Below are 21,524 nucleotides of genomic sequence, written 5' to 3'. Positions count from 1 at the left end.
ATGTGACAGTAAAGATAAATGCACGGATACTGTAAAAACACTGTTTAGAAATTATATTAAAAACATCATTTTGCTTAAAACACCACATCATAAAGTTTGTATTATATCTTTTATTGATATTCTGTTGCACCAAAATCTGCAACATCTCTCCATAATCATGTTCAATCACTCATTACACTGTCACTGATGTGACGGACACGTCGCCACTGTCACCATCAAAGTCGGCAAAAGCTATCGACTGTGCTAACGTCATCTTCCCAGACTTCTTTTTTTTTTTTTTTAAAGGTCAGGGACAATCTTTTCCATTTCTAAACTATAAAGTGACCTTCATGCTTTTGAGTCTTCCTTCTGAAACTACAAAGCAGCGAAGGTTCCCACGTACTGTAGCTTACCTACATCTGTGTCTTTCACAGTGACGAGTCCTCCAAAAGCATGGCGCAGTATGTTGAACTACAGAACAAACTTGTAATTCAGGCAAGGGTAGAGTTGAGTCTCTTGAATAATCGACCAGTCAAAGCCAAGAAGAGTATATAGTTCCAAGTTCTAAGAATTGGCGATTTGTGCCTTCCTCCTCACTTCTGTCGTATTGTTTGCAGTATAGCTCTGGCTGTGTTGGAGAGCAGCTAAATAGGGTCACATGAAGGTCAATTTACTCTTCAACTAAATAACCTCTAATGAGGCCCTCCTGTGCTAATTATTATTTTGCTCTTGGACTGTGTTAGGGTAATTGTAAATTGAGGAGATTAATTGAGCACATGAAGTACCCTATGGAGCTGTGCATCTTTCCCAATTTAAATTTTTATTGTTGTTTTTCTTGCATTGCTCATACAAAACTCCCTGTTTGTTTTTCTGTTAGAAAATTGGACTAATTGTGTGTATGTGCAGTGAGGAGTGGTTTCCTGCCACTACAGGAGCTGTACCATTTTGAGGTGTTGTGTAACTGACTTCTCAGATCCAGGCAATTGGCGAGTTCTGTGGGTAATGGGCAGTAGAAGAGTGCACATACAATGTCTTGTGTATGCAGGGTGTGTATGAGAGGAAACGACACGGCTTTGAGCAATGTGACTGAAGAGAATTGCCACTTGCCACATCTATTATGTCATTACATGTTTCTGTATTAATGGGAAATGTAATCATGTGTTCTACAAAAGATCGTTGCCTGTAGTACCAAAGTCATCTCCCCTATGAAGGTCAATTTGTTTGAACCGTTCGACGCACCGTGTTATTGTGCCTCCAATAACAGTCGTTTATCAATTGCTGTCTACCCCAAGCTTTGTTTTCAAGACACAATATCTTTGATTTATACCTGCTTATCTCATGAGGAAGAAAGCCTCCCATTGATGATGTGTCTGCCCTAGAAGACCCTATTAAATAGTTTGCTCTACTGGGCTGTTATCTCAACCCCAGGACTGCTCCCCCTATTTAACAATTGATTATCAGACCCGATCACCTTCACGCACGCACGCACGCACGCACGCACGCACGCACGCACGCACGCACGCGCACGCACGCACGCACGCACAGGCTTAGTCTTGAATAAATGTTTTTAATTGCCGTATTTTCCGGACTATAAGGCGCACCGGACTGTAAGGCGCACCTTCAATGAATGGCCCATTTTAAAACTTCGTCCTTATATAAGGCGCACCATTAATGCATCATGTCAGATTTTTAATCCAAATCAAATCCTTCTCCATTTTGTCTTTTTTATTTCAACTTCAGACACAAGAAATTACTTTATAATCACAAAATAATGATCCATAGTCTTTTTGATTCATGATCCATAGTCTTTAGCAGGCCACTTATGATTGATTTCATGATACAATGTTTCGGGCCAGTTTAAATTTAGGAATTTGGTCCATATGTAAGGCACACCGGACTATAAGGTGCACTGTCGGCTTTGAGAAAATTTTAGGTTTTTAGGTGCGCCTTATAGTCCGAAAAATACGGTAGAAGAAAATTGGTGTGCATAATCAAATGTTAAGTGTACATGCTGATTCATAAACACAAATACAAGCAATATTAAACTTTAGTATGCACATTTACAAAGGAGGTTTTGCAATTTTTCAATTTGTCATGACATGTCAGTATGATGTGATCTGTTATGTGTCTGCCTGTGATTGACACTGCATTGGTCAAAGACTCCTGAGCATCAATTCACGTGTACGGTAATATTAGGGTTAGGATGCATACATCATGCATAATTTAATATTGAGATTTTTTTCAAGGAAAAATGTCTGTGCTCAAGTTGTATAGTACAGTAAATGCGTAAAGATTTAAGAACTTGCCCCCGCCCCCCAAAAAATGTTCCCGCCACAACTGTCACACTTGTCCACTCTATTTTTCAAAAACATTTCCCACAATCACCACATCGCTTTACACTCACACTTGATCACTGCTTACTTAGTGATGTGTTGATACATAAGAGATAGGCCTCATCCGCAGAGAGCAATTTGTTTCCGACTTCAAACTACTAGCTCAGCTGTGTAAATACATGAAATCTTTGAAATCTATACATCTACCTTGACTTGAGTATTAACACGCCAAAAATTCCAAAACTCTTGGACTGCGTTTGTGAGATATGAGTTAGATAGAACAAGTCAAATCAAAACAAAAGAACAAGCGAAGCCAAGTGTAGCTAATTGGATGTCCTGCTGCTGTCTTTGTCCAGCTCTCACAGCATATGTTAGGAGGAGTAAAGCGCTCCAGTGATGCATTACCTCTTTCATGCCATCCTCCTCTATCAGCAACTCCTTCAAACTCAGCACCAAGGTCAGTGCTGTTCAGCAACTTTGGCTTCTCCTCAAAAACATACAGTACATGCCGCAAAATAATTGGATTGACAAACTATTTCTCAAATTATTTGAATAGTTGACATACCATGGTTGTAAATTTAATGTTTCTCATTGCAGCATTCTTGACATTTTCAAAAAAAATAGTGAAATATTATCGAGCAAATGCTAAAAATAAATAAATGTGTATTTACACCATAAAATTATAGCCAACTGTAAATGTAATAAGTGCAGCACTGTTTTTAGATTACATTTATGTCATTGGCTTCTTGCTGGAATAATAATTTATTGAGCTTTATTTCACAAATACGTTCCTTAGAAGGGAGAAACTGCAGAGTTATTAAAAAAAAATGGTGCATACCAAAATCCAACATCCTCAATATATCCAATATACTGTATGTATGTATATCCTCGACTCCAACATACCGCATTAGCCCCGGAGCAAGCTACATTTATAAGAGATAATGAGTCCAAGCAATCGCACGATTGCACACCTGGGGGAAGCTGTTACCTTAGACACATTCTGTGCATTTGTAATGCGGATAAATGTTTCACCTGCAGGGCTGTCTTCAAAGTTGAACGTTCCATTCCCCCTCTAGCAGTCTCTGTAGAACACACAGACACATCCACATGCAGGCAGGCACTCACATGTCTCTCCCTTGCTGCACGCACACAAATCCAAAGCTATGCACCAATGTTAATAGCTTCTTTTTAAGGCTTTAGAAAATGCAATTTTGGAATATTTTTCGAGTGGTCACGGTAAAATTCCTTTCTGAAAATAATGTATTAATCCATGGAGGGAAATTTCTCTTTATAGTCACGTACACAATTGAATCATTGACTTGCAGGCAAGGGAGAGATGTCAGAGTGAAGAGGTTGTGTAACAGCGTCGCAACAACACTGTGCAAGCAGTACAGTATCTTTCAAACAACCAGTGCTAATTGTTTCCCTTTTCACCCTATTTTCCGTACGGCTTATGTTGTTCAGGGTGGAGGGAAATTGTATCCCAGATGATTTAGGGGAAAAGGTGGGTAAACTGGACTGATTGCATATCAGTCACAGGACTGAGTGAATGGAACACTGAGTTGATTGACACAGATGTAATTATCAGATTGTCATAGTTGAATGCTTGCATTTGAAGATGCAAATTTTAACATTTAATCGCCCACTGACAGCATACTGTGGGTCAGCAAGTGTACCCTGACTGGGTGGGAATCCGTTGAGCGGCTTGCAGCTTTGGGTGTGTTTTACTATGTGTGTGACAATCAGTGAGGTTGTCATAATCCTTGTGGTGGTGGTGGTGTTGTTGAGGAGGATGTTGGCAGACACTCTGTGGCAGATGTCATCAAACAGTTTAGACAGACATGACTTTTTTTGTCACAGTGTGAAATGATGTGGTCGGTCCACAGGCAGAATCTTAATTTGTTTGGCTATTCATTGTACACAAAAGATGCTAACGTATTTGTGACAAGTCGGGCATTGAAGCAACAAATTGAAAACTGGATTAAGCATCAAAGCGGCAACCACGTGTGAAAAATAAATAACTGTCTGCTGTTGTGAACAGCGCTGCGGTAGATTAAAAAAAAAAACATAATTATGGTAATTTAGGTTTAGCCTTTCTTTCAGTGGACACGTGTGTGGGAATTTGTGTCTGCTACTGTCTTATTAAATGTTATGCTTTTAATGCAGAGAGACAAAATTAGAAAATGTACACAAGTCAGGCAACAATAGTCCTACATAAACAAAAATATCGCCTAAGTCTCCAAAGTCACAAATTCTGAAATTTCATATTTTTTCACAAATCAATCCTAGTGGTCACTCCACATTTGTGTGTTATTATTTTGTAAGAAATTAATTAACAATCTAGAATGTTGAAAAACGCTTGCCCTTTTTTTCACAATGCAATGTGTTAATGATTGCATGTTTTGGGGGGCCTCTCGAAAAGTGAGGTCAAAGTCAAAGTCTGCTTTATTGTCAATTTCTTCACATGCCAAGACACAAAGAAATGGAAATTACGTTCCCACTATCGCACGGTGACAAGACATAGTACACAATATACATACAAGTAAACAACACAAAAAATAAAAACAAGATAAAATAAATAATCTTTGACGGGACAAGAATTCGGCTGGATGCCAGCGATATATAATTAGTTTGGAACCATGGCTTCGGGTGCTTGGGGTACTTTGCACGTGAAGTGTTGATACCTGGCTATAGTAGCATAGTTCCACTGATTAGTTATTATTCATGCATTAATTGTGGAGGGGGCTATTTAGCTCAGGTCAAGGGAAACACTAATTAAGTGCTATCAACCTTTCATTTGCTTGTGCTGTCAATCTTTAATTGCGTTTGGTAAAATTGATATTTTGAAATAACTTTTTCTTCCCAAATAACCTCTAACTTGTTTTTATGACACAGAAACAGCCTCAAAATTAAAGAGAGCAAGTGAGTGTTGAGGTCTGAGCTACTAATTGCAGAGCACCTTAGGTGATCCCAGTGAAACTTGACAAAAAAAAAAGAGCTACTACTTTTAGCTCATATTCTGTGAGAAGAAGGTTATCAGCCACAAATTCTGGGTTAGGTGTTGTAGGTGTACGTAGATTTGAACAAAGTGAAAAACTAAAATCAGTTTCATTGCAAAAGCTCGATCAGAAATTCTGCCTTTTCAATGATAATAATGCTCGGTTTTGACTTACACTGCCCAGAGATGTAGTGTGCTCGATTTGAGTCACGTAAAATTGTGCCACATCCTCCTAAACGGTAAACAAAATCTGTTACCGCTAAATGACATCAAAGTATTTGAAACAGCTGTGATATCACTGTGAACTAAAATCCCCGTAATAAACACTAAAATGTTCGACTGTTCATCCATATGAGAGAGCGCAAAAATAACATGACAAGCTGTCGGACCAACTTGAGACCAGTGAGCTCTGACAAACGGCCAACAGGAGAATAGCATCTTTCACGCATCTTAAAAGCAGCAGACAGACTTCATTCTCACAGTGCTGAGTCAGCATGTCTTCAAGCCCCGTAATCTGTCACTCTTTATCTCCGTCTCAGCGCCTCTCCTCTCTCCTCTGTGCTGTACTCTCTGCTCGGTGTAATGGGAGATGCCTGCACGATGCTGGGATATTTGTACATCTCCTTGAATGATTCACGGCCACTCTCTCCCTCCCTGAATCACTCGCCTTCCATTCCTCATCTGCCTCCTGGTGCAAAACTGTTGCTCAGTTCTGTCAGTGCTGCAAAGACTCCAGAAGACGATAAACTGGCAAATGGTTGCCAGACTTTACATCTAACTGGGAACTGATATGAGGATACAGTCCCCTAGCCCACAGACCTCTTTGGATGTTGTTATGGTGATTTAATTGTTTTATCTTGATTGTGCTTGAAGAGTGAAAAGATCCTTACCATCTTGGAGACATTTGAAGCATCTTCTTTACCTCATTACACATCAAAACAGGGTCATTTGTTGAAGGCCACATCCTTCAGCTGGCAGCATCACAAACACAGATCCAGTTCTCAATCAATAAAAGTTGATAATGTCTCGCCAAGTGGCAATCGATCCTTTTTTGTAGATTCCTTAATTTATTCAATTATTTGTTGTTATTTATTTATTGAGTTTGTGGGATTTTCCTCAATTTCCTTTTGGAGAATTTGGGGGGAATTGATTTTTTTCTTTCTTTCAATCATATATGGATTTGGGCTATTCATTGGCCCGGTCGATATCTCCACTTCATCTGAAGGCATTTGGAGAACATGGAAACGGCCTCAAAGTTTGGTACTGGTCGAGAGATCTGTTAGTCTTCTCATTGACTGGTGATCATTCGAGATTGTTCTCAGCATATGTGTTTTCTGATGTGACAAAGATCAAGTAAAATACAGAATAGATGGAATTTCAATTGACCGTGTCTTCACACTTAAGGTGCACCACAGCTTGTACGGTTCTAAAATGTGTCAAGTAGTTATTTTCGTTACTCTTTCAAACTTTTAACAACGGAAAAGCAAAACATTGCAGGCGTTACTGCTTGATGGAACTTTTAGTGTCAGCGAGTCAGAAGAAAAAAAAAACTTTTGAGTTGGCTTGTTTTTGCTTGTCCAAAAAAAGCTTGGGATGATGTATGACATGAGTGGAAAAATAAAAGAAAAGCCCTCATGAATGATGCATGACTTTTCTTAGCAATTTCATTATTCTGGTAAACATAGCAAGCAGACTGACTGGGGGAAATGGGACGGACAGATACGTAATAGGAAAGGAAGTAGTTGTGTTGCACTGAATGATGGACCTGAGTGTGGGTATGAGGGAGAGTGCTTAAGTGTTTCCATCGGAACACAAAATCATGTTGACGTTGCAGGAAAAAGTTCACGAGTTGGTGGTGTCAGCATGGTTTTACTTGAACATCTCAGCCTGACTGGAAAGTTGATTAATGGACTTTGTTAATGACTAAGGACAATCTACAAATGTCGTTGCAGTCTCTGCTATCCATGATGGGTTTTCAGTAAATCCAGGTCCAGGTTTGCGGTCCGATCATTTTGTTTTTGTACTGTTACAAAATGTTATGTTTTAAATCTTGTCTATTGTTGGTGTAATTCTATTCTCAATTCTATTTTACCATCTCATTGGTATCGGGGCTTTTAGTCTGCAACAGTCAATGGGTGCACGGTGGACATTAATGGTTTTCTGTTTGTGTAACTCCTTTCCTTGTTTGATCAGCTGTGAGCAATGCTCAATTTCTTGTTGATTGTGGTAATAAAGCTATTAATCATGTTCACTGTTTGCCACAAATGTGCCACAGTGCACTCGCTTACAAGACGTCTCCTCTCTGATTTCAAATGCAAAAAGAGATGTGTAACATTCCAGAGTGCTTGGAGAGGGTGCCCACGTGCATATCTCATATTGATTATCCATCCCAGCTGACTTCGGGCAGTGACAAACAACCAGTCGCACTGGCCCACGGACAATTTGGAGTGGTCAATTGGCCTAGCATGCGTGTCTTTGGAATGTGGGGGGAAACTGGTGACATTTGTTTGTTTTTTTTCCTTCATGCTGTCAGCAGTACATCTTCATCTGCTAGTCTCCATGACAACTAAGTAAACACCTTAAAAAGGATCAATTCCCAGATTTGTTTCCCACAAATAGTAAACCCAGACATTTCTTTTTTGATCATCGGCACAATCTAAAATGATAATTAATAAAATATTTGAATAATAAATTGTGTATTAATATCACCATATGTGTTATGGGTAACATTTCCAAAGCCAATTTACTGTTGACATGTGAAAAACTTGGATTAAATATTGAATTAGCGGCACACCATCTTTCAACAGTTTTCTTCAAGGAAACACCCCTGGCTATCTCGGGTGGAGGGCGTCACAAAAAAAACTTAAAAGAATATCTTACAAACCCAACAAATTCTTTTAAAACGCCGATATACATTCATCAGATGTTCTCTACGGACAATGGGGAGAAATGCGGGAAAACAATTGCGGTAAAAATGGAAAATACAAAATTATCTGACCTGGCAAGCGTATGTCAGGAGGGGCCAGTGACAACCCCCCCCCACCCCCTACCTCTGCCAGTGAACACGACTAAAATGTGTTAAAATATTGAGAAATGCAGATAGTATCTGAGAATCTTGACATCTGCTTCAAATTTGACATTTTTCTTGGTTATTGGTGATTGCGTCCTTCTATATTCAAGAAGAGAATCTGCTCTTTGGAGAAAAAACTACTTTGAACTGCTTTGAACTGCAGACATATTTCTATGGGTCTGTGTTTCTAAAGTAGAATGTGATAAATGAATTTTGTAAGTGGAAAAATCGCAAGAAAGCCTTTTAACCTCATGTAATAAACTTTCTAAATCTTCAACCCAATCTTCCCAAAGGCCAGGTTATACTAAAGTAATTGAAATGTAAGAGCGTTGGATCTCCTCATTTGTCTTGTTCTATTCCTTCACGTCTGTGTGCAATATTGATTTAGGTTTTCTGTCTTTGCAGAATTTCTATACATCCTTTATAGTGTATTGCTTTCAATCATTTCTTGTCTCTGCTGTTCTTACCCTTTCATATTTGCAAACTGTCACCACACATGCACTCCTGCATACCTAAAGTTCTGCATTTTTTCTTTTGCCCTTGCTAGACTTAGATCTACACTACTTCTGGAAGTGGAATGCGTTTGAGGACTACCTACTCTTCTGTTTCGGCCTCAGTGTCCTATGTGCAGTGGTCACCATAATCCTGCTGGACTCTGCCGTGTTTGTAGAGATGCTGGGCTCCCTGGCTGTGATGTTTGAGGCCATGCTGGGCCTCCCTCAACTAATGCAGAACTTCCAGAACCGCTCTACCAAAGGCATGAGGTATGGCACCGATCGAGGTCAAATAGGATTTAGGAATGAGCTGCAATTTTGCACCTTTTCTCCCTCACTGACCACAAAATCAAGTAATTGAATTTACATGAACAAAGTATGCAAATCGGGTAATTTATAATCACATGGGGCAATGTGAGAAAAAAAACACTTGAGTCAAGGTTTTTTCTTTTACACCCATAATCTGCATACATTTAGCCCTTGGTATATTAAAGATAGCAGTTTATCACAGCAAGCTTCTGCAGTGCCTTTAGGATAAAATCTATGGATACATCCTTCGAGTGAAAAGAGCTCATTATGATTCACAGCTTGCCCTTCCTCGCTCTACAGCAGAGCTGCCGAATGAATTGTCCATATTTTGTTACGGTGATCACTGAAGGCTGACTCGCTACGTTTGTGACACTTATTGTTCCAGAGAGTTAAAAAAATCCACTGCCCAATTTTAATGCTGGCCAATATGGCACTAGCAAGCCAGTGGCGGGCCGTGCTTTTCACACGTAGGCTTTCACTAAGCCATCACATGACATATTATACTATCTGTACTGTGTTTTGACAAAATATAACAAATGTATGGAAATTCAGGTATGTTACAAAAGTGATTCATTAATTACTATAAATTGACATCTCAAATGGCGTCTTTACACTAATAATGTTGGGTAGCTTTTGCTCTTTACTTGGCTTTGAAGGGTTACTTTCATTAATTACTATAAATTGACATCTCAAATGGCGTCTTTACACTTATAATGTTGGGTAGGTTTTGCTCTTTACTTGGCTTTGAAGGGTTACTTTCTAACTGTGCTTCCACAGTCACTCAGGCATTCCCTCCCCAATATGTTCTCAATGTTCTTTTGCAGTTGGCTATGCTTTATTTGCTGGATGTCAATTCCCCGAGGAATCTTAAATATACTTATATCGATCTTGTTTGAACACGAACAAGAGAAGGCGGGCATGGCCTTGGTTCCAGCTGCTTTTCGCCTTGAAAGACCGTTCCCTTTAACTGCTGCAGAAATGAGGCAAAGATAACATCTATTTAATATTTTCTAAACATACTGCATGTTTTGCTGTAATGCTGCAGCTCAACTGCTTTTCGTTTTCCATTTAGACTTCATCTCAGTGAACAGACACTATATTTTAGGGGAACACATGCAGCTTGGACATTACCAATGACTTCATATTAGCCATATGTCTGTCCAGATTTTTTTTCCAAGCTTTATTTTTTAATACAAAGAAGCAGTGCACAGTCGTCTCTGTCTGTAATGACCTAAGGTTCCCTTTGGCTCCCATTTCACATAGTGTCCTCAGAGGTTACAGCTGGGGTTTGAATGCAGCAGCCATTAAAAAAAAAAAACAAGTAAAAACCTTGGTGAAGAAAACCGTTAACAATTATGAATGATTTAGAATTACATTGCTTGCTTCCAAGCTGATATTATTACCTTCTCAGAGCACCACCTGCACAACACAACTGTCTTTCCTCGTCTCTTATACTCCTGAGTCCTGAAAATGTAGTTTCACTCAATTTGATTTGTTTTGTCTGTCTGGTCTGCTCTGTTACATTCCCGTCGCCTGCAGCTCTTTGTCCACACTGACATTCATGGTTAATTAAATTGCTTTTCACTGTTGTAACAAAGCACACAAACAACTGCATCTACCAACAAGTAACCAGATTCATAAAACAATGATGTGAAGACACGAACGATGTAGATTCTGTGTCGGTGTTTGACTCCCACTCCCATGCAAATTCAAATTTTCCCCTTATCTCTTCTACCCATACTGCTGACCAAAGTCAGTTACGCAGATGAGGGCTTTGAATTTGCAAGAGCACAGACCAATGTGTGTGCAATCATTCATGTGGATTCAATTCACATACATCCACACTTTTAGGTAGAAAAAAGAATTACAGTCAGTCTTTGCCTTCAGGTTTGTGTGCATGTACGTGTGTGATGTCCTTGACACACCTTCGCAGCCAACAGCTTTTTTCGATCTCCCAATTGTGAGCAGAACTGAACAGTAGCCTGATGACGGTTACATGTTTCTGTCAAGGTGGCCTTTACCTCACAGCTATTTCAGGCAAGGGACCAATACCTTTACAGTCAGACCCTGGAGGATACAGAGCAAACATGGTGATGACCTCAAATTGTTTTGTGACCTATAAATCAGTGTCATTCCCCAGAGGGAAGTTTTTGCTAGGAAGGTGAAAGATGCACTGTCTTTGCAAAAGTGTAATAGCAACAATAGGGGGGGATCTGTTTATGCAATCATGCATTTATTTATTTGGGGAAGGTGACTTTACAAAAGTGGAGTCTTTTCCATCCAGATGCGATGTAAGTCAGTGTGATAAAATGAAACTTCAAAATGACACAACATTCTTGTTATAGATTCATGTTTGTCTGCTCATACTCATTACTATTTACACAGTAACAGCAGTAAATACATATTTAATTGCACTACTCCTGCTTTCTACAAAAATATTGGGAATAACTTCAGGCAAACCGAGTGATACGCCTCTTCACCTAACCTTTGTTTCATTTTGTAGAATCCATTATGATACACGTATTATGACTTTTCTGCATTTGCCCATGTGCGATCAATAAACATGCATTATTCATAGTTAGTGGGCCTGCAAGCGCTTCTACGGTATCTCCACACACATCCTTATGTGTGGGCATACAGACAGATGCACAAACAAGCATGCGTGAACTCATCGTCCTGCCGCATACGAGCAAAGTGTGCTGAAAAAAGCTGCCATTGAAGCTTCAAACATCTGCACATTGGCTCCAGGCTATATGTAGAGAGAGAGAGAGTACATACGAACTATTGGTTGCTGGCTGCCAAATCTCACTCTCTGATACAAGCTATACAAAGCTCATATGTCAACGTCATGATTTTAGAAACAGTTTAGTGACTATGAATTCTCATCACTCAACATTTAATGCCCAAACATGCAAAGGACAAGCACATAGTGTACTGAAGTGCCAAGGACACTTTGGCCATTTGGCTGTCATTCAAGCCCACATTAAGACATCCAAGCATATCTTGGTCAGTGGACTGTGTGCAAATCAGCACAGGAGGCTAGAAAGAAAGATAAGATGACAGTAGTTGATGGAAATTGAGTCTGAAGAGTGAAAGAAGGGTGAGGGGGAAAAAGGGATTGTGAGGAATTTTAATTTGATACCAGTTTATGATCATTTAGTTTATCACGAGAGTCAGGTATACGTTTGCAGAGACGAAGCGATGCTATACTGTAGTATGAATACTGTCATGAAAACAAATATTTGTAATTTACATAATCAAATATTTCTCAATAATCTGGGTGGGTGATGATTTTCAGTGTTCATTTTTACTGATATTCAGATACAGAGGTCTCAAACCCGCGGCTTGCGGGCCAATTACGGCCTGTGGGACGATAGTTTGCGACCCTTATCTTAATATGAAAGGTGTATGTTTGTGTGGCCCGTGATTTTGATATGAATGGTTGTGTGCGGTGCTGATTTGAATGTGTCTTTTTGGGAGCACATAGTGCTTGTGCAAAAAGCTCTTTTCTACCTTGAACTTCATTAAATCTAAATACAGGTCCAGACTTACTGATGCGCATCTTCAAGCCCTAATGAGGGTCTCAACTGCTTCCTCCCTCACGCCAAATGTGGCTCAGCTATGCGAGAGGAAGCGCTGCCAGGTCTTTTGTAGCAAGACGTAGGCAGAAGCCATGTTCAGAACAATGTTAAATTTGTGGTTTAATCTTGAGAACAGGGGTGTAAATGTTTTTATCCGAGCCTAAAGAAACCTAATGCGGCCCAGCCTCACCCCAGACCTCTAGTGGCCCCCAGGTAAATTGAGTTTGAGACCCCTGCTCCACACTGACTGAGACTTGAAATGAGTAAACTGCAAATTGCCCACCATTGTCCTTTGAATTCCTCCTGTGTATTCGTGTCTCTTTCCAAATGCCACTCCAACCCAAATTGAACACGTCCACCCAAGCTGAGCCCGTGAGCTAACAGTTGTCCTGACGGCCTCAATCAATACCTGTCCTAGTTGTGGCTTGCTTGCATGTATTGCAGGCGTTCATGATACAGTCAGCCCTCCATCATTTTGTTCATTGCTCTCTCCTGTCCCGTCACTCTGACCATTAAAGTGGTTTTGTTATTCACCTTTTGCAATATTTACAGTTACATACACCACAATGTCATCCATCTCTCGCCATTTTCCCCTCGCCTCCATCTATTGTCATCATCTGCTCTTTTTATAGCTATCCTTCAAGTACCCGGTTCACCATCTCACCCTTTCCTCTCTCATTTCTCAGCACTTAGCTCAAATGAAGGTGTCGGGTCAAGACTGATCAATGCAACTTGACCAGGCTGAGTTATGGTGTTTGCTTGTGTGTGTGTGTGCGTTTACACTGCGTATACACGTTGGTGAGAATGAAAGGTTAGTATGCAATTTCATGGTTTGCACATTTGGTTTCGCTTGGTTTCTTGTATTGTGCAAATAAAAGCATACACTGCTGGTTGATATGTGTGTGTGTTACTGTAAAAGGTGGTATAGTCACTTACTTAGTCTTTTGAATCAATACTATAATCATTTCCTCTCTGTGTGCATATAGAAAGCATGACTATGGCCCAAATTCCATCATTTGTTCTCAAGGTCATTCATCAGTTGTCAGCACAGCCAAGCCGCATCAAGGCCTACTATGAATGCGCCCGCTGTCACATTGCGCTATGTGAGACTAGCATGATAAAGAGTAAAGAGTAAATTGTGGAAATTGGATGCCAGCCAAAGTTAAATGACCCCCAATGGGGTTTGGTTCCCTTTCTGCTGCATTGCATTTGAGACTATACATGTACAAGTGACCTGCCCGCTATTTTTGCTATTCACTTGAGTTATAAATAAATTTTAGAATAAAATGGCTCACACAAGGCTCAAGAAATTATCTATCAAAGGTGATTCTTCCCAAATCTTAATTCTTCATCTTTACAAGACACTTTGGAAAATAAATAAATACGCTTCCTCACAGTGTATACGTAATATGTTTGGAAATTGCTGTACACAGCAAATCATATTTTTCAATAAAGAACTTAATACATACTTATAATAATACTTAATAAATATTGACAAGTATCAGGAGTCTGATTTATTTTATTTACCATTTTGAAGCAGCTCTAGCAAAATCTGCAATGTTTACTCGAAAGTTTAAATTGTTAAGGGAGCAAAACGTCAGTGAGAATCCCGTGTTCTAAACAAGCGCTCCTCTGGCAGCCTTGGGAGGAGGATAATGAAGCAGACTGAGACTGACAAAAGCCTGCTGCCGGATTTGGAGTTGGAGGAGAATGGAGGCAGGCAACATGTGTTGACAAAGATGAAGTTTGTTTTGTCATCAGGTTGTCTTGCTTAAGGTCGACTGTTATCAAACGTGTAACTGAAATTAGTTCAGTCAATGTAACCTTTTGAAGATCAAAACCGTCTGAAGAAACAAGCTACATATACGTTACTGCGGAGAGACAAGCATTCATATCGCGTGACGATCATAGCTCTTTGAAAGCAACCAATCAGGAAGCCCTGATGTCACGACAGAAACTTTGGGGATCTATTTGTATGCTTTCTGAGTATTGCAATGATGCGCGCTTATCTTCTTCATGAACATTATAAACTTGTATTTTTCTTTTTGCCATTTTGACGCAACAACAGCAACATGGCATTTACTCACAAATTTAGAGAAATATTGTGTATTCTTTTTACTAAACTTATTCACAGTTTGGCACTACAGCAACTTTTACCATGCAGCCATTATCTGCTTGGTACTAAGAGCTTGGCTTATCTGGACCTTCATACTAAATGGAATATAATGTTATTGTTTTTCCTTGCCAATGTTTCCGTTCCTTGCCAGTGCCTTTAGGGACCCCAGGGGAGAGATGGCAGTTTGACGTGACTCTGCAAAGACAGCCCAAGGATAGTACAGTCCATACATCCCGATGGTCATTAGGCTGCTTCCCAACCCATATAGACTTATCATCCGTATCATTCTCATCTCTGTCTCTAGTGATTTCCTGGTTGGGCCATTGCGCGTTGGATAGATATTATTTTTTGACTCTCCGTTCTCCTCCACCTCTGCAAGACCCCCACATATCTCTTTGATGACTGATGGGCTTTCTTTTTTTCTTGGGTCCAGTCAAGTCCAATAAAAGTCTAAACTCATGTTCCATTCATACCAATGGGTAGTCACTGTCAGGGGATCGGGGTGGAGAACAGCAGGAGCAGAGTTGCTGGAGCAGAAGTGAGGTACAGACGATCAAGTGTGAAGGGTAACAAAGTAAAGAATCATGACAGTAAGTGAGGCCGAAGGGGCACAGAATGTAAAGGAAGGAAGGAGAGCATGAATAATACAGAAATGATGCGGGACGAAGAATGAGATACAATTCAGATGAAATAAAACGGCATGAGTGAAGTATGTAAAGCTGTGATGCAAGATGAAGAACATGTTGCATATTCTGTCTGCCTGCTGTGCTTGCATCAGGCTGATAACTGTAGACTTTTTTCTTACAGCTCGTGGGTACATTAGTGTATGGTAGGCTATACTGTATGGCAATCATTAGCGAAATAAATTATTTCAGGGTGTTAAAGAAGCCCACTTTGACCTTGAGTGAGCTCTGTTTGTTTATCACTCCTTTACCTACAGTTTCTTTACAAAAATAATGTATTTAACCCAAACACACATACAGCACTGAAGGTCCACTGACGTCCACCAGAGGAGGGTTGCCATGGCAACTAGATGATCACATTTAAAGGGTAGTTGTATGTAATGGAGATTGGGCTACTGCTCCCAAATCTGCCATGGCTGTTTGCTCTGATCATGTCTCACCTGTATCAACCAGTATGATTGATACTTATCTTTTTGTGTCTCCTTGCTGCAGTGTGAAGATGGTGCTGCTGTGGATGGCCGGAGATGTCTTCAAGACATCCTACTTTCTGATCAACCAAAGCCCATCTCAGTTCTGGGTGTGTGGTTCTGTCCAGATCCTAATTGACATGGCCATTCTCCTCCAGGTGCTCTTCTACAGCCAGGACAGCCGTATCAAGCTAGGCTGAAGAAGACAGCACAGGAACTTTTCTTCAGGTGTGAAGATATAAAACCATAAGTGAAATGTTGTTATTTGCTGGGAAGACTTTAGCTCTTAATGGAACTTTTATTTTTATACACCACAGTTTTATCCATGAGGAACCTCCAACTTAGATTTCCAAAGATAAAGCAACACTTACTGTAGCTGTGCTTTTAGTTGTTTTTAGTTATAAGAGACTGAACCAGACAGTTCTTTTTCGTGGGCATAGGGAGTGTAAGAGGCAGACATTACTCACATTGGCAGCTCCCTAACGGCAGTTCTGTGAAGCTCTAATGGCAGCTGTAACACACAGTCTTGCACCAGTAGACCTCCACTGGCCTCTATCGCTTGACTGATGAGTCTCCCACTCCACACTTCACCAGATTGGTCCCATGTCATGCAATGTGTGTTTGCGTGTGTGTGCACATGTGTACTTTTCCGATAGTGGAGACCTGTTAGAATACCTGCTGATGTGTGCTCGCAGCCAATTTCGATTTTTGCCGTTGGGAGTGCCAAGCCAGGCAGCACAATGTTCAGCTACTAATGGCCTCTGCAAAAGCCACCAGTCTGTGTTAAGACTCAACTTATGAGCTTGATTGACAAGGACTGAAGTTATTAACATATAAAACAATCTTGATTTAGACTTCTTTGGAAATAAGGTTAATCACATTGAGATTCAGCTTTTTGACTAATGATGTCGCTCTTTAATGAATTCATAATTTCGTAGTGAATGTACTGTAGAGAATATGGGCAATCGACGTCTTTGGTATGAAATGTGTTAACACTCTTGTTGATGCAAGTCTTGTCATAGAAAATACGATTTAATCGTATTCTTCAATTGTATCTCGAAATGTACATTGTTTTCAAATATTCCAAAGCATTTGGCGGTAGAGATGGGAAAATGAAGCTTCAAGATGATTCACAAACCAGTTGGGACTTTGCCCACCACAGGGCTGAAGGCATACTGACTTGCCATTTCTTTAACCCAGTAGAGTAAAAAATACATCTGATTCATGAAGCAAATTTGAAGCTTAATTTCCCATAACCATTTGGCTGTAACGGGGAAAATACTTTACAGTAATTCTTGCTGGGGTTACGCTAAAAAAAACAAAATAACACGAAAGGCGAAATCCGTGAAATAGAATCCTTTATTTTTTTAACATTATTGTACATGTATAACATGGAAACCAAAGAACAAAACCTGTTTTCAGGCCCAAGCATTTGTTTAACAAATAGAAGTACCGTAATTTAAGGACTATTAAGTCGCGTTTTTTTTCATAGTTTGGGTGGGGGGGCGACTTATACTCAGGAGCGACTTATATATGTTTTTTTTTCACAAATTTTTACTTGATCATTAACACATCACTTACTTACAAGTATAGTTGACCACTTCACATGTTATTTTTAGTATAGTTGATCACTTCACGTGCTTTGATATCTTTATCTTGAACATATTCAAAACATGAAAAATAGAGAGAAAAAATCAAATAAAGTAATTAACACTTTAAAGCGCCATATACTCTGGACATGTCCTCTGTCACCAGGATGACATAAAGGACGAGAAATTTGATCGATGGATTTAATGATTTGGAGTGACACAAATGGTTTGATAATATTGTTGTTTATGTGATAGTTATTTAAAATATAGTTTATATATCGTTGTATGGGCCTGTGGAATAATTTGAACTGCGGCGCAGCACACGGCATTGTTGACAAAGGACGGTCGATGGATTTAATGAATTGGAGTGACACAGATGGTTTTATAAACGTGTTATTTATGTAATGGTTTTTTTAATAACTCTGAATGTTACGTCAGGCCCGTTCTCAGCTCCTCGTTTGTGTTTGTCACGTTAGCATACCGTATCGTTTAGCCTGTTGTTGCTCGTTCATGTCTGTTCTTGGTGTTGGATTTTGTCGAATAAATTACCCCCCAAAATGCGACTTATACTCCGGAGCGACTTATGTGTTTTTTTTTCACATTTTTGGGCATTTTATGGCTGGTGCGACTTATACTCCGGTGCGACTTATAGTCCGAAAATTACGGTAAACACTTTCTTCCAAATAACTACAGTAAAATAATCATTTTAATTATCAATACGAAGTACATACTATAGTAGGACAAATTGTGACTCGCCCGTATTTCACTGCGCCTCTGACTGTGCCTCTATGACCTGACTCCACTCTGTAGTGTCTATTTCTTCTGAAGCCATAACACAATGCACTGTGAAAAAAATCTGTGAAGCAACGAGACCGTGAAAGATGAACCGTGACATAGCGAGGGGTTACTATAGTCCTAAAAAGATAGTTACGCCTCAGTCTACAGCTATGGAGATGAAATTACTCAATATCACCAGTCCCAATCAACAGGTTTTGCCAATGCAAGCCTAACAATCCTTTGATGCCTGCTTTTAATTGATTCATCCGTGTATAGTATGTTTTTAGTCAACTTTTAAATCGACAGTGAGCTTGCTTCTGATGTTCTACGTTTAAATTATGTTCCACAGCAAGGCACAGTTTGCCCAAAATGAATTGCGCTGTAGGATTTGGGCCATTTTTGTCTCCATATACAGTTTTGCTTGGTCTTGCAAAGTTTTTTTCCATGCTCAATCGTAATATTCGTGATGGTGTCATGAGTCCCGGAGGTTCAAATGCGCACTATGATTTGGGCAGCTGTTCACCACACATGCCAGTACGACCTCTCCCGACCTGTTACATTTTGTTGGAGTCACTCACATTTCTCACGTTCTGATCAGAGTTTGACAAACTTTAATGAACATCCAACACATTTTTTACATTCTCTGAAGGTTTTACATGGATGAAAATGAGACACTGTTTGTGATCTCTGCAGACTTGAACGAATTGCCCCTGCTCGGTCCAAATTCGTACCATCTCCCGGACTGCACACACCAGCTCTGTGGCCTAGTGGTAGAGTGTCCGCCCTGAGACTGGAAGGTTGTGGGTTCAAACCCTGGCCGGGTCATACCAAAGACTATAAAAATGGGACCCATTGCCTCCCTGCTTGGCACTCAGCATTAAGGGTTGGAATTGGAGGGTTAGATCACCAAATGATTCCCGAGCGCGGCACCGCTGCTGCTCACTGCTCCCCTCTCCCCCAGGGGATGGATCAAAATCACACGGGGATGGGTCAAATGCAGAGGACAAATTTCACCACACCCAGATGTGTGTGTGACGATCATTGGGACTTTAACTTTAACATGTTTGATGGATGTGGATCTCACAGTGCCACATTATGCATGAGCTGCAAAAGCATCCCGACCCGGGCTTTACATGTCAAATTCTTATATTTATAGAAGTGTCCAAGTGGTAGATAGATTTTTTTTCAAGATGTCCGGTTAATACTGCAGCTGTCAGCATTGTTTGCCTGTGACCTTCTATTGTTTATTTGCTCTGTGTGTTTTTTGCACTTGGGTTTCTCGTGTGCATCCATTTATCTCAATTTACATATAGTTGGTGAGTCCGTCTAATCTCTTGCACTTCTTTGTCTTGTTTCTTTTTCAAAAAGTATTCATCACCAGATGTGTTGTATTTTTGAATACCTTATTAATAGGATTTATTTTCCACTTGACTTCAATTGCATTGGCTAATACACCTAAATCTCGATCTTACGCGGTCTTTGGTGTCCAGGATTTGGGAATCACGTTAACCTCGATAGCGCGTTGTATAGAAATCTTGTTTTTTTTTAGAAAGGCATGTTTTTAGGCTGTCAAAAGGGTTCATTGTATCAATAATTTAAGTCAGCCATGTTGTTTGGCAGCCCAAGGGGTCATGTTGCTCCACACACATCGAAGTCTATTGACATTTTATTAAAAGAGAAGCAATACGCAGATGACAATATCAGGCGGATTGAGTAAGTCATTTTGATGCTATGTGAATTGGATGGAAGAGGGAATAAAACCACATATTCTACTACTGAGTAACTTTGTGGATAAGGTGCTTCCGTGAATTTTCAATCCTAGCTATCTCTAACACTGTGATAAAGCAGTCATAAAGAACAAACAGCACGATTTGTTATTATCAAACGCCTTTAAATTGGTCACGGAAATTCATCAAATCAGCGCTAAGGTTTACGCGCTAGTCATTGAGCTTTTTACAGTCCTTATATCATCAATTTAAAATACTACTTAAAAATGTATTTATGACAAAAGAAATTGAGGTTCATGACCAAACCGCATTAGACAGAAAGTCCAGTAGGATTTAAGCGAGTAAAATCGAGATTTAAGTGTACATGGTTGCCTCATGTTCATAGTTTGTTGACGCAGTGATTTTCATCTTGCGTTTCTTGCCATTTTGTTACATAGTATGGAGAGAAAAATGTCAGAATGTTACATCTTTTACTTTGAATGTTTTTGCTCTGCAAACGTGTGTAATTGACTTATAATACAAAGAGAAGAGCCAAACTGTTTTGATAGTAAGTTCAACTCTATTAAGGTTACATTTGTGAAATGAAACGATGCAAATTTACTGTCCGCATTTTTCAATGAATGTTTTTCAGTCTTCTAGAGACCGTATGTTGGCAAATATTGATGGTGTTACTTGTTTCAAGCATAAAATATTTATATTGCAGTATGCTGGTTTGTGTTGTTCTTGGTAGTGTGATTGCAACACAGTGACAATGACAAACAATGGAAAAACAAACAGAGAGCTTCTCTGAGCTCACCAGGCTGCCGCCACAGCTTCAAACTGGACTAAAGTAGGATTCTGAAAACCTCATGTGATCCTTTCAAGGTCCAACTGTCTGAACATACAGAAAAGCACATGTGTGTGTCATGGGAAAACCTAGTCTCTATCTTTTTCGTAGAATTCAGAGGTAGTCTGTTGTGTTCGGTTTCTTTGTGTGTCTTAGCATGAAGGAATTGACAATAAAGCTGACTCTGACTCTGACTCTGAACCTTATAAATCTGGCTGGTTTGATGTCAGCTGCTACTGCTGCTGGACACATGGCAGAAATGTGTAATTGTCTTAGATTGTGTTCTTTTGAAGATGTTTCAAAACCAGATGCACAAAAATAGATCTTATATTCTGCTGCTCAGCAAAGTGTATTCCTTTGGTTTGTTTTTAGATGATGTTATTTATAAAGCTGTACCAGCTCGCCTTTAAAACCTAGAGGCTCATTGTGTGAAAATGTAGAGAGGACATCAAGTAAGGCATCATCCACTTATCTTTTCTTACATAAAGCTCTTGTATTTTAAAACATAAGCTCTTCAATAGGTATCTACTATGAAAATGAAGTCATATTCCTATTTTCTCTTTTCAAAAAACCCT

At 39.7% G+C, this 21,524-nt stretch overlaps 1 protein-coding gene and 1 long non-coding RNA gene across 5 annotated transcripts in view; one reads left to right on the top strand and one right to left on the bottom strand.

Moving 5' to 3' along the window:
• The window catches only part of si:dkey-246g23.2 (solute carrier family 66 member 2), a 45,887-nt gene that overhangs the window by 6,286 nt on the left and 18,077 nt on the right, over positions 1–21,524 (top strand). For 2 of the 4 annotated variants that reach the window (XM_037255440.1, XM_037255443.1), the window contains exons 4-5: positions 8,928–9,144; positions 16,056–17,346. In XM_037255440.1, the coding sequence (XP_037111335.1) occupies positions 8,928–9,144; positions 16,056–16,230 (392 nt within the window). In that variant the 3' untranslated portion in view covers positions 16,231–17,346. Of the gene's footprint in view, positions 1–8,927; positions 9,145–16,055; positions 17,347–19,089; positions 19,149–21,524 lie in introns of those variants that run through there. The other 2 variants (XM_037255441.1, XM_037255442.1) reach the window with 2 other exon arrangements.
• Positions 1,000–19,535, bottom strand: LOC119125023. Its single transcript, XR_005098408.1, has 3 exons — positions 19,451–19,535; positions 11,921–11,925; positions 1,000–1,011 (listed from the first exon to the last, which is right to left on the bottom strand). It is a non-coding gene; the product is annotated as an uncharacterized LOC119125023 (long non-coding RNA).

This window comes from Syngnathus acus, chromosome 6, assembly GCF_901709675.1.
Source record: "Syngnathus acus chromosome 6, fSynAcu1.2, whole genome shotgun sequence".
NCBI lineage: Eukaryota > Metazoa > Chordata > Actinopteri > Syngnathiformes > Syngnathidae > Syngnathus > Syngnathus acus.
The sequence above is the reverse complement of the archived record's forward strand: the minus strand, read 5'-3'. Positions and strand labels throughout refer to the sequence as shown.